The following is a 14,350-nucleotide window of genomic DNA, read 5'->3' on the forward strand; positions in this document are numbered from 1 at the left end:
CTCAAACTTGTATATACCATATAATAGATTAGGATGAGGACTTACAGTAAATATTTTGCATTGTGACAGGATATTTTACCCAGAGAAGCAAAGCTATTTTGCTTACTCAACCTAGCAGTCAGGTCTCATTAGTTCCAACTCAGGAAGATCAACTGTGGAGAGTCTTTGAAGCCAGACAGGGGCCAGCGTGTGAGACAGGTGCTCCTGCAGGGAAAAACCTCTAGAACAGCCAGCTAAGAAGGAAACTTAAGATACAAAGTTTACAGCAGATGTTTTTAAGTTAAAACCTCAGGAAAGGGAATTAAGTTTTGGACACTAAAATGTTTTCTATATTGAGAGCTGGGTGGGGAGTCTGCCAAGTCTGTAGAGAAGATGTCAATGATGTATTTTCCTCCCCCCCACCCCAGCCCATAGTTATTGATTTTTAAATAAAAGGAATATTATGTACATTGCTTATTTCATGGAAGGTGAAATGCAGTTGAAACCTTGATATCTTGCTTGGTAAATGGACATTGAACAGTTTTATCATCTAATTTAACTTAAATAATTTTCTAGGATGATATGCCGTTATTATTTGACACCTGGGAAAAATGAAACATTGTAAACTTTTTGCTATTAATCAATTACTACTAAGAGTGGAGGTCTTGGAATTGTTGTGGATAAATTATAACATTCTGTCAAACAGAGCTTGTAAGAAGAGGAAGATAGGTACAATAAGTCATGACGTATCCAAACATAGGGCCAAATATGCAGTTGGTATAAACTGCTGTAGCTTTACATGCTTCCATGTAGCTACACTAATTTACACCAGCTGGGTACCTGGCCCCTAATGACAGAATCATTTAATGCAATCCATCCTTCAATCATTGTTTGAAGGGCAAAAGAAATATTAGCCTATTGAATAAGAAAACTCCTATACAAATGAAAATGTCTCAATGGATTGAAACTTGATAATGGAGATGTTTGGGCTTTTATCAATCAAATTAGATCATATGGAAATAATATACTGTCAGTAGCATACAAGATGAGACTGAAGTAACCAAAATTAATTATAATAATAGTATAATAGCTACTCATTTAGAAATGGAAACACCATCAATTAACTGGAAATTGCTTCCTGAAATAAAAAATTAAGTACTTGTTTCTTCAGATTCATTGAAAACCCCTTTTCGTTGTTCATAAGCAGATACCTTTCCACCACTGCAGAAAAGAATTAGTATCAAAAATAAAAAAATTCCTAGATCAAAACAGAAAATCTGCACATTAATCAAAATGTGCTGTCAGTGAGGAGGCTGTATAACATTCAACTGCCCCGAGTAGAAAAACACTAGTGCAATTATTCTGCTATTGATTAAGTTTTGTTGAATGGGAGCTAGCTATTTCTGAGTTGTGCATTAGGGCAGATCTCTTAACCTCTCTGTGTCTCAGTTTCCCTATTTGTAAAATGGGGGTGACACCTATTTCACAAGGATGTTATGAGGATTAATGTTATAACATGGTGCTGTGGAAATGTTACTCTGTACAAGTGCTAAATGTTCTTATCTACTTATCAAACATATGTTACTTCCATTTAAAATAGATTTCATATGAATACATTCAGTTTGAACTTCAAAAAAAACTTTGATGGTATTATAAAAATATCAGATTGTAATTCTGGATACTACTGACGGAGCAGGATAAGGGCCCTTCTTCATCTGATAGTTAACTGAGAAATATTATCCCTGATAATCATTTACTTTTAACCAGGAACTATTTTGTTTATTTTTTGGTTTCCGCAAACTGATGGAAATGATACCAAAAATGGTCTTATTGTGTTTAAAAAATAATTTAAAAAAATTAAAAAGCAGAGCTACCTGTTGAGATCAATGAACAGTGAGTTTTACTTACAAACAAAAAGGCAACAAAAACAAACACAATATAGCCCATGTCTGGAAACTTGTGGTCATTTCTCTTTCTTCCTCCCTTCTCTTGCTGTCTGGTGGCTGTTTTCCTTAGGGCCCTTCTGTGGCTCCGGCTGTTAACGCTCTTGGCTGTCCTTAACAACACGTGATGTGTGGATGGCGCTTCTGTGAACGTCAGCATTTCCAAACCTTGCATGTGTTGCATTGCTAAGCAACTTTTAGCAATACTTATCTCCTATCCTTATGCCATCTGGAAGAGAGGATGATGCAAGGAAGTGTGCCAAGGAGAGGTTGAAGGCAAATCAAAGAAAGAGATGGCTTAATTACCTAGCAAAGGGAGTAACCCAAACAGAGAGCACTTGTGACTGTTGGTAGAAAGTAGTTTTTCACCACATATGGGACTTGAACCCACACTCTCTAACTTAGAAAGCCATTGCCTTATCCATAGGCCACTGGGGCTGTTAGTAAAAAGTGGGCAGGCACCTTTATGGGTGAGGATGATGGACCATAAGAACGGTTAGATATCCTGCTACTTTCACATTTTTTTTTAAAGTTTTAAAATCTTACTTGTTGGTAGCTGCTGGAAAAAGGCATACATAAAAGAACTCTATGGCTATGGCAAAGTTGCTGCCCCAGCACACTCCCTCCTGGATGGCTGTTGCACTGCAGCAAGTTTTGTCTCAGTGTCCTCCTACTATCCATTGGTTTACTTCAGCCATAAGATTGTCCAAGCCTTCCAGCCAGACCACTTTGCTGAGTCATGCCCCTTTCCAGGCCACAGAATCCTCTACCAAAGTCCAAAAGAAATGTAAACAAAAATCAAACCTTCAAACAAGCTGGGCTCAGCTGTTCACCTCTTCCTCATATGTGTTCCTCATCCACTACAGTTTACCCCCATGCCTTGTCTCAAGCTCCTATGCCTTTGACAACTCCGCTCTCCAGGGGCTGGCACACTCATCCTCTCTCTTAGGGGTTGAAGCAGGTTACATCTCCTCAGGGCCTGTGTCTCCAGTCAGCCTTCTAGCTTATCCTTAGAGTAGCATGACTGCTCTGCTGCCCTTCTCAGCCTTCTTTCAGGTTGCATACCAGACAGAGGGAAGAACTCTCTGCTCCCTCAGCTGGATCTTTATGAAACAAGCCCTGTTCTCCCCCAGCTGGGCTCTCTCTAATTTGGCCTAGCCCACCCTTCAGGTGTGAGCAGGAAGGTTAATTGGGTTCTCATATTAGCTCTTTACCAGCATGTGTGGGATGAACACCCCATCACAATGGCACACTTGCATGTAGTACAGTAAGATAAGTCTCCTATTATTTCAGTACATCACAATAAACCAATTAGTTTCTAGTTATCGTGAAACCTCTTAAACTTCAGATTTCCCACCATTGCTATCACCAGTTGAGCTCCGCTGGTAGTAGCGGTTACTTTAGTCTAGCACGGAGTGGCTGGCTGACTGACTGACATTTTACTGACTGTGTTATCCAACCTTCCTCAGAGCAGGTGTAGATGACACCATTGTGAAAATGGCAATGCCTGCTCATAGTGTGATTACATTAGTTACCATCATCACTGCCTGGGGTGGAACTACACTGCTGATAGAAATGGTGAGATTTTTTCAGAAGAGTCCACTGCATAGTATTATCTCTTCCCTCTAATCTCATTTTCTCCCTCTCCGCACTTTTACAATTAAAATGATTTATTCTGCTATACATTTCTATTGCAATAATAATAACTTTCCCCTCTGAAGGCTAAACACTAAATCTGAATCATTGCCAAATCCCCATAGGCCTCTGTCATTATTGAGTGACTACATGTTCCCTTGCTTTTCTGTTAATCATGGTCTTTAACTCTCCTAAAAGTAACATAGCAGTGCTGAAGTTACTGGGTTTCCCCAGTACCGCTTCAGAGACTGAATTCACTTCTGTATGGTATCTTTCATACTTTCATATTAGTGAATGTTTAGAAGTGTGAGCACCATTTTAAATGTTGTCATGCTAAGAAGTAGATTTTTTTGGCATATTCAGCATTTTAAAATGATTGCTACATCTTTTCTTTGAGCTGATTATTTTAACTATAGGAAGAGAGGCACTGGTTATACAAGAGCAAAGAGTCACATTCTAACTCATGTTCTATAGCAGGGGTAGGCAAACTATGGCACGTGTGCCAAAGGCAGCACACGAGCTGATTTTCAGTGGCACTCACACTGCCCAGGTCCTGGCCACCGGTCTGGGAGGCTCTGCATTTTAATTTAATTTTAAATGAAGCTTCTTAAACATTTAAAAAACCTGATTTACTTTACATACAACAATAGTTTAGTTACATATTATATACGTATAGAAAGAGACCTTCTAAAAATGTTAAAATGTATGACTGTCATGCAAAACCTTAAATTAGTGTGAATAAATGAAGACTCAGCACAGCACTTCTGAAAGGTTGCTGACCCCTTTTCTATAGTACTTTACTGCATAAATAGTCCCATTGATTTCAGTGGGACTACTTGTGAAATGAAGTGTTACTCAGTGTGAGTAAGGAATCAGAATCAGGCCCAGAACTACAGCTCTGAAAACTACATTTGTATATAGCAAGCAGGTTTACCTTGCTCTATATACAGTATATACATACAGTTTATATACATAGACTGTATTTAGTCCAAACGTACTTCCTTCCTGATATCTGTAGTTGTTGGTAACTCAGCTAATGTTAACAAATATATAAATTTAAGCTTTCTCTTCAAGAATGACTATCCCTGTAGTTTCTCCACTGAAATTTCTCTGTGCAAAAACCCAGTTATTTGTTCAAAGAGCTACTCCCACCTGTCTGTCCCAAATGGAGTTAATGAATTGCACCTGCCACCAACGAATCAACAAAAATAAGCTGGCATCGCCTTGCAGGGTTTCAACACCTGAGAATAGGGTTGGACAACAGAAGAGCCTGCCATCCGGTCCATTATGAAACTTTCACTCCATGCTTTCTAACAATTATACTCTGAAGCAAATTGTTTTCAAATTATTTCCATGGAATGCTTTAAAATAATGAGTGGAAAACTAGAATAAAGTGAGTTGCTGCAGAAACATATTTCTGCAGAACTGTTTTTAACAGCCTGTGCTCGGTCGCTCGTGTTCTCTAATTTGGATACTAGTTGCTAAAGGTGGAAAGAGTGGAAGAATTCTAACCTCTAAATCCATCTGGAATTTGAAGGTGGCTTAGACAAATTTAGAGTTATAGTAGCACTTTGTTTTGTGCAGCCTCCATTTATCATACAGCAGAACCAGAAATTGAACAACCTGCCGTAAAATAAATGTTAATTTGCAGTAGATCAGCATAGCAGAAATGAGATCATGTGAGACTTTAAAACATGTTTATTCTCCAGCTCCTAACACCCTGTTAAGTGTAAGGAGTCAGTGCCATAGAGCAGGAGAGAGCCTGAAACACATACTTTCCCTCTTTTTTTTTTTTTTTTTAACGCTACATATAGCTATTGGCAAATATTATAGAAGTACTACTTCACTTCCCACACTTAAACTTTTGGTTGTCTGTGTGTGTTGTAAGTGTGAATTCCTGCTCCCCTGCCTATGACAGACTGTCTCACCATTCTCCTATTGTCAGCAAATAGCTGTGAAAGCCACTAGAAGAGGGTGTCTGTCTCTCATACCCCTCTAGTGCTGGTCCACACAGAAGATGACAGCCTAATACTGTTACTTTGTGCTGTGGATCTCAAAGTTCCAGTTGCTGAAAGTGACAGAGGTCCTGTGGGAAAAATAATATCTGGTCTTGCAATTAAAGATTTTATCATAAGGCATGCATACCAGGGGCCCAATTACGGTTGCACAGCAGCTCAGTTCTGGCATTCCCTGACTTTTGAGTGCTTGATTTTGCAAACGTAATTTTTCTTTGTGTATAATATTATATATCTTGGGCCAAATTCAGCAGTGGTGTACATCACTGAAATTTTTGGGATTGAATTTGTCCCAGTATATCACTCTTCACAATCTGTATAGGAAATGGTGCGTCATTCTGCATGTGCCAAGTAGTAACTCATTCTCTGCATTTAAGTGCAATGTAATTTCTTCACAGAAGCACCTCTGATAATGGCACCCCACTGTAACAAACCTTCGGCAAGAAATGCTGGATTCTTTTTCTTTAGAGGGTGTATTGTGGAGTGCCACGTAATCCTCGACTGTTGTGTGGTCCCCCATTCAACATGTTCACACAACTGTTGGAAGGGTATTTATAAAGAACCTTGAGGGCCACCCACTTGGCTAATGAGAACCCTCTGGAATAATCCCTTCGATATAAAGTAGCCTGTGTTGCAAATTTGAAATCAATGTGTTTCTATTTGAAGGGACAGTGGAGAAATGATGTGTTCAATGGACAGGGCACTGAAATTCATTGTTCTGGTGTCATCTATGATGGACTGTGGATCAATGGCTACCCTGCTGGTACGTTCATTCATTATGCTATCCAGTTATTAACAAGACTTCAACATAATGCTTTGGCTGTCTCTCTGTTGATTAATATGATCTGGCTATAGTGTTAGCCTCCTCTGTGCACTCAGTTTGCCTGGAACATGTAGTTCATAAGAGAGAAAGCGTAGCTGTTTGAGTGGCACATTTGTATGTGTGTGGGGGGGAAGCTATTAATTCAAATTAAACAGAGCCACAATGAAGTATAAAATGTTACTTTGAAATCTTTTTTGGAGAAAAATGTGCTCTTTTCCTTTTAAAGCAAATCTCACATACGTTTCTGGAGTTAAAGGCTGTTACCTTATTCACAAAAATAATAACATAATAAGTTTAAAAAACAAGTATTAAATTGTCCTGCTCAGAAAGCAGAGGTCACAACTTGAAATTAATCTCTTCCACGGTTAATTATTCAGCATATTCCTGGCTGCTTTCTATACTGTTTCACAAACTGCCCTAGATAAAAATTAACTAGAAGATCAAGTACTATATTTCCAATAAATTCTGATAGATTTTAGAACATAATGTATCATGGTTTCCAAACTGGAAATGGTTGTTGCAATATGTAAGAAGATGTATTTGCTGAAAACCTAATAGAATGTTAGGGCTGGATGGAAGATGAAATTAGAAGAACTGTTTGGGAAGAGAAGACCCTTAGAATTTCTCCATTTTTCTCTTTCAAAGATCATGAGTCAGGCTAGCCTCCTCTTCTAGCTGAGGACTGGATATGGCACAGGAGAGGCACATGGCTTATGGTGTCAGACCTCTAGAAAGAGTTCCAGAATTATCTCCATGACTCATTTTGCAATGGAAAGGGAAGAAGATCTAGGGTAGAGGAAAGCATCTCTTGTGTGAAGCATAGTTACAACACCTTAGAATCCCCTTTGATCACTCATCCAGCTTTTGACTTCTCAGCATTTTCAAAGGTACACATCATCTATACTTGATTGCTCCTCAACCCTTCTGGTATTAGTTGTAAATATCATACAAGAAGTAGGTTTTAAGAAAGGATTTGAAGAGGACAATTTAGTGGCCTATTGGAGCTGTTTGGGGAAGGTGTTCCATGTGGGGGGCAGCATGAAAGAAATCTGAAATGGCTTGGTGGACGAGAATAAGCAGGATACTGTAATTTGTAGAATTATTATCATTTGTATTACTTATTTAAGTATTAGTTATTTAAGTTTAGTACTAATGTAGTCACGAGGACGAATGGGTATAAACTGGATATTAGGAAGTTTAGACTTGAAATTAGACGAAGGTTTCTGACCATTAGGGGAGTGAAGTTCTGGAATAGCCTTCCGAGGGAAGTAGTAGGGGCAAAAGACTTTCCTGGCTTTAAGACAAAGCTTGATAAGTATATGGAGGGGATGTTATGATAGGATCGTTAATTTGGGCAATTGATCTTGAATTACCACCAGACAGGTCTGCTCAATGGTCTGCGGGGTGATGTTGCATGCGATGGGTACTGAGTTGCTGCGGAGAACTCCTTCTTGGGTGCTGGCTGGTGACTCTTGCCCACATGCTCAGGGTTTAGCTGATCGCCATATTTGGGGTCGGGAAGGAATTTTCCTCCAGGGCGGATTGGCAGGTGCCCTGGAGGTTTTTCGCCTTCCCCTGCAGCGTGGGGCACGGGTCGCTTGCTGGTGGTGTCTCTGCAGCTTGAGGTCTTCAAACCATTTTTGAGGATTTCAATAACTCGGTCCTGGGATAGGGGTTGTACAAAATTGGATGGGTGGGGTTCTGTGGCCTGCCTTGTGCAGGAGGTCAGACTAGATGATCAGATTGGTCCCTTCTGACCTATGAGTCTATGAATCTATGAGTCTATGAGAATCCGAGTCATGGAGCAGGACCCCAGTGTCCTAGGCACTGTACAAAGACAGAACAAAAAGACAGTGTCTGTCCCAAAAACTTTGCAGTCTAAGTATGAGATAAGAGACAACACATAGGTAACAGACAGAAGAGGAAATTTAAGGAAAATATGAGACAGTTTTAGTCAGCACGATTGTCTCCGCACACCAGCAGTCTAATGTTGTCAAGTTTTTTGTAGGCATCATGGAAAATTAGAGTTTTAAGGAGAGTTTTGAAGGGATAATGAGTTAGTTTTGCAGATGTTTATGGAAGGTGTCTCCCACACGAGAAATAGCATGAGATAAAGCGTTAAGCTGCTTGCTAGAAGATTATAAAGTGAATGATGAAAACTGGCACAGTACCAATCAGAGGCAGTTGACATCTTGGTACTGAATGGGAGATGATGGGCATGGTGGGGTTAGGCCATGAAGGACACTGAAAGTGAAGAAGAAGTAGCTTATGTTTGAAGCCGTAGAGATGAGAGAGGCAGAGGAAGGATGCAATGAGAGGGGAGATGGTCAAAGCACCAGGGGGAGGAAGTGATCTTTGCAGCACCATTCTGAATGTATCTGAGCAGGGCAAGGCTGAATTTGTCAGGGTCAGAGAGAAGGATGTTGCAATAATCAAAACCTGAGATGATAAAAGCTTGGATGAAATTTTTAGTTGAGTGTATAGATAGGAAAAAATAGTATACATGGCCCTTCCATGTAGTTATACATTTTAATACCTCTAGCCAGGATAATCCTGGATGCATGTAAAATGGAAAAGGATTGGTTTAATTCCTTGACTCTGTGAAATGCACATTAATATTGTTCACTTTTCGAGGAATCTGAAACTGACACAAGGTTAATCCACTCCTAAAAATCAGAGCTAGAAAAGAGCAACAAGGGTCACCTACCTATTCCCCTCCTGGTGGAAGGTTGTCCCTTATGATACAGTCTCATAACCAGCATTGTAAACAAAACAGAGCCTAGACAACTATCATTCCAGTTTTCAGACTGATATCTGATTCACTGACATATCTGTTCATTAGTGCAAAAATCACACCTCTGCTTTCTAATTGTGCTTTACACATAATCCCCAAGTTCTTCACAAATGATATATAAACAACATTACTAAAATGCATCAGTCTCTGTGATGGAAGGAGGCAGTCATGGTACAAAGCACACTTCAGTGAAGGTGGGGAAGGAAACTTTTGACTTAGGACACAAAGATAAAACTATTTAATCTGAAAGTTCTCATCTGAAACTATCACACGCAGAAAATTTAATGGAACTCAGTGCATCTATTTCTGACGCATGAAGTGCTAAATTATCCTCCCTGGGATCTGAAGTTGTGGCTCCTGGGAATCAAGGTAACCATCTCTGGAGCAATACTAGCTGATCCACATCCTGTGGAAACAAATGGAGTCTCCCATTGACTTCAATAGGAGTTAGATTAGGATCCAAGGCGCGCACACCCGGTTTCTGCACATTTTGTTTGGCCTATATCCACTAAAGGGATTGCTTAAATAGGGGCTCATCTTTAACACCACCAATGAGAAGAAGATCTAGAATGAAAGTATAAGCAGTTTGTAAGGCTATTGATGCCTAAGGTCTACTACCAGCAATTCATCAATCTGTTTAGGAGAGAAAATCATAAAAGATGCTCCAGAGCAATGGTTCTTTGAAGGAGGGAGAGCACTTTAAGTCTATTAATAAGAGAAGAACTCAAATATATGTAATGTTGCAGCTCAAGCAAAGAAGATAGTAATTTTGGGCCCAGAAGTTATTGATGTAATCCAAGGGTCTGCTATCACTCTTCATGTCCAGCTACAGAATGAAGAAGGAGAGGTTTGTGAATGTAAGAACATGTTTACAGATATTTTCTGCCATATAAAAATGTTTCACAATTATAAATAGAGAATGAAAATACCAAAACATGGCATTAAATTAAATTTTCCTTTGACAGTTATGATAATTTTTGTTCAAGGTCTTTTATGAGGCCTATAATTTTGCCTTGTACCACTCAGGTATGTGGCTGCCGCCTAAAAGGAAATAGTTTGTGGAACCTTTTAAATTTGGGGTGTGCTGTACTTCTGATATCTTGCCACAGAAGTCATTGCACATGACCCAAAGGTACAAATGTACACACATCTGCACACAGAATCTATACACATCCTACTTTCAGAAAACAATTATATGTAAGTAATCTATGCAATAGGCTATGTTATCATACTGGTAGCATCTCAAGAAATGAAATGTTTGATATATTGATCAAAAAAATCTGTCAATGTCCTTAAAAATTTATGAATTTTACTTCATTTCTGAATTCCATACTTAATATTATATATGCACATAATTCTGTAGACTTATTTCAAAATCTCAAAGCGGAATGTCATTATAGTTAGAATCATGCACAATGTGGGACTGTTGTGTTAAGGAGTTTAATAAAGGGATACAATTTTTCACAGTTAAATCCAGGTCATTAATGACCAAAATTTATAAGCATCTGACAGCTTGTTTGTGGCCTGTGTACATGAGTTGATGGTCTCAGTCCCATATTTAGAGAACATTTAACTGGTCTCTTTGTTGGCAGTCTTAGCAGAAAGGTGAGGGATTGAATAGAGACAAAACTCTCTTCTCAATCCTAGAAGGGTTCTCTCCAGGTCAGTGTTAGGATAAATTAGAAGGGATAAAGTTTGTACTGTACTTTTATTTGCAGAGGGGGAAGACGTCATTTTCCAGTGCTGTCAATCTATGCCCTCTCACAATCAATGCATTCATTTAAATTCTGTATTCAGAAAAGAAAACCTTCCTGTTGACAGTTAAAACTCACTTGGTCTTTGTAACCTTCTATTTAAAATCATTTCTGTGGAAGTCAAGGCTATCCACAGCATTGTGGAGTTAAATGAATGTACCTAGATAAGTATTTCAGAAAATGTGACAGCTTTGTTATAGCTTTTCAAAAATACAAATCAGAGGAGGTTATTTAAAATGAATCCTCTGGAAAGGTTAAACTATGTCTTTGTTCTTTTTCTCACAATTTGAACAGAAAATGTTCAAGGAAACTGAAATATTTATTCACCATATTTGCCTTTACTGGAAATGATGAGCACAAACTCAGTTCCAGCCTGCTGAGAAGAGAAGCTGGCTTTCAAGTTGTGATCTCTCAACTGAAAGTACAAATGACAGTTTTAGCTCTGTTGTTTGCGTGGCGTAGTAAAAGAAGACTCTTGGCAAGTTTCATCTACATGAGGGTTGGAAACTTTGAGTACCTAAAGCCTCTGCAGAATTATGCATGTTTCTTTGAAATTTTGCAAGGGATTCAGCGACTGCTGGGGTTCCTCTGATCATTACTTTTCTCAATCTGCTTTCTTTGGATGCTGAACTACAGAAAGTATAATTTTTCCCACCTTGCCACTGGACTAGTATTTGGCTTCAACTTCTGTGAAATTAAGCCCACACAGAATTTGGCCCTAGTTTTTACCAGACTATCTATTTTTTTCTGTCAGAAGAAAACTGTATTACAATTAATATCAACACATCACAAAAGGAAACCACAATATTGAAGGAACAGACTCAGCATCTGAAAGATGGAAAGACACACCATTTTGATTTTCCAAATAAACAGTATAAGGCTAAGGATTAACAATTGAAATGAATGAGCAAGAAATATTAATGGAGTATTAATCAAAGATATTATTAGATCATGACTGAAATAGCTACAAAGAAAGAGAAGCAAGAACATAACACTGGATTATTCTCTCATGTAGATTCTGATTTCCTAGAGATTTTCTTACACTTAAATCTTAATTTTTTAAAATATTTTCTTCTTCCTTCATCATATATTTTTCTTTTTGAACACCACTGACCACTAGTCTGTTTGACAAAACACTAGGTTTTATTACCATCCTTGCTAACAAGTATGATGAGAGTGTTTTTACTCAGTGGTTGATTCTGAAATTTTGCATAAACTTGTAAGATGATATTGTGCAATTGCAACAAATATTTCAATTTTTTACTGCACAGTTATTAAATTTTAATTGTTTATTTTTCCTGTTTCTCTTTTGATGGGAAGATGAGAATGGTCGACTTTTGGAGATCTGGGCTGGAGTCAAAAACCATCAAATTCCACCAAGTTCTTCTACCAGCTTATTCAAGTTAATTGAAGAAGTTGAAAGGAAGCCAGTGAAAACCCCTTTGTATGTAGTGTGTGGAAAAATCTATTTCATGAAGTTTTTTCTCACGAATAATATACAAGGTGCAGTGACTAAATGTCTTGCAGTCACTCATTGGTGTTTTTCCTGTGTATCGGTGCAGACTTTTCCTTGCAGTACTTGACCTATCATCTAGTTCAAGCCAGATTCTTGGAATTTTCTTGTGCCATCACCACTTACTTTCTATGAATTTCTCCTCTTCCTCCCAAGCCTGTGACTTCCACAAGGCACTGGGAACCTCATTGAAATCAGTAGAAAGAATCCTATTGCCTTCAGTGGCCTTTGGCTCATGACCCTGGGTGATAAGGCTAATTCCTTTCATAAACTCTGACTATATTCCCTCTTACATTACCAGGTCTGCCCAGATGGGAGGGCAAGTGGGGCAATTTTCCCCGGGCCCCACAGGTTTCCCCATGAGAATATAGTATTCTATAGTATTGCACATTTTTTTTATGGAACGGGCCCCTGAAATTGCTTTGCCCCAGGCCCCCTGAATCCTCTGGGCAGCCCTGTACATTACTGCAATCTTTATTGACATTGAGTGTGAGAATCCTGGGGTAGATCTTCTTTAGTCTTTTTTCCCTTGTATATCTGAATTACTTTGCCAGTATTTCTTGATACAGTATTTTGAAAGAAGCCATTTTGTTCTTCAGACATTAAATTCTACAAATATTACTGGTGAGGTAGAAAAAAGATATTGAGTAAGTGTCAAGCCTAAGCCCCATTTTCAGAAATAAATTAGGCACTTAGGCGCCTAAAATGTTGTCTGCATGGGAAAGTTATGCCCGTTTAAACTAAGGTGCGAATTTAAATAGGCAAAGTTCTACTGATATAACTGGTAAAACTTTCCTATGTAGACAAACCCTTAATTCCATTGTAAGTGACTCCTCCTAAATCACTTAGACAACTGTGAAAATTTTACCCTTTGTGACAGTTTTGTTTTAAACCATGTGTTCTGATCACTGGATAGTTTGTTTCTCCATAGTCACTGACTATGTATCCGACGAAGTGGGTATTCACCCACGAAAGCTCATGCTCCAGTACGTCTGTTAGTCTATAAGGTGCCACAGGACTCTTTGCTGCTTTTACAGATCCAGACTAACACGACTACCCCTCTGATACTTCACTGACTATGGTCTTTAAAATGGTCTTTAACAGCTGGCTCTGTCAAAGATTGGTAAATCATGGCTGCCACTGAAAGTTCATTGTTTTTACAATAAACATGTGCATGTGCTGTACTGTCTTTAAAAAAGTAAGTCCCCTAACATTGCTATGTTTTTGAAAATATTGCCCATGGTTGTTTAAGTATGTTTCCGTCAAAACATGACATGGAGTCCTTTGTCTGAGAGGATTTTTTTTTTTAATAGTAAATTATAGCTGCTCAATCAAGGGATTCCTTAACTATGAAAATATAACAGCCACGATTTTCAAAAACAGGAGCCTTAAAGTTAAGCTTCTAAATCCCAATTTAGGATCCTAAATAAGTGATATGATTTTTCTAAGTGCAGATCAACCAGCACCTCCCATTGCAGTTAATGGGAGCTACTAAGTGTTCGGCACTTTTGAAAATCAGCCTGCATATTTAGGATCCTAAATCAGGATTCATGACTGAGATTTTCAGAGCCTATGTGAGTTTGGCACCCAGTTCCCATTGAAATTTGAAGTGGTTTGAACCCTTAACTCCCTTGAAAATCCCAGCCAACATATTGCTCAACATATTTTGTAGAGTAACATATTTCTCTTTTCTCCCTCATGGGTAATGGGTGACCATAGGTGAAAATATTACTCAATATCTTTTATCTAACTAAACACTTAAAATCCTTACTCTCAGCAGCACTCTACGACATGAAATGTAATCCACAGTAAACATTCTCTTTCAAGTTGCTCAGTTTTAATCATTTTATGATGATTATCAGGACAGGTCATCATTGTGATTTTGTGTACCAGT

At 38.5% G+C, this 14,350-nt stretch overlaps 1 protein-coding gene across 2 annotated transcripts in view; it reads left to right on the plus strand.

Moving 5' to 3' along the window:
- MORN1 (MORN repeat containing 1) overlaps window positions 1-14,350 on the plus strand; it is a 116,314-nt gene that overhangs the window by 22,446 nt on the left and 79,518 nt on the right. For both annotated transcript variants that reach the window (XM_050931717.1, XM_050931718.1), the window contains exons 7-9: window positions 6,239-6,335; window positions 9,936-10,046; window positions 12,264-12,387. In XM_050931717.1, coding sequence (XP_050787674.1) covers window positions 6,239-6,335; window positions 9,936-10,046; window positions 12,264-12,387 — 332 coding nt within the window. The remainder of the gene's footprint in view (window positions 1-6,238; window positions 6,336-9,935; window positions 10,047-12,263; window positions 12,388-14,350) is intronic.

This window comes from Gopherus flavomarginatus, chromosome 21, assembly GCF_025201925.1.
Source record: "Gopherus flavomarginatus isolate rGopFla2 chromosome 21, rGopFla2.mat.asm, whole genome shotgun sequence".
NCBI classification, from domain to species: Eukaryota; Metazoa; Chordata; order Testudines; family Testudinidae; genus Gopherus; species Gopherus flavomarginatus.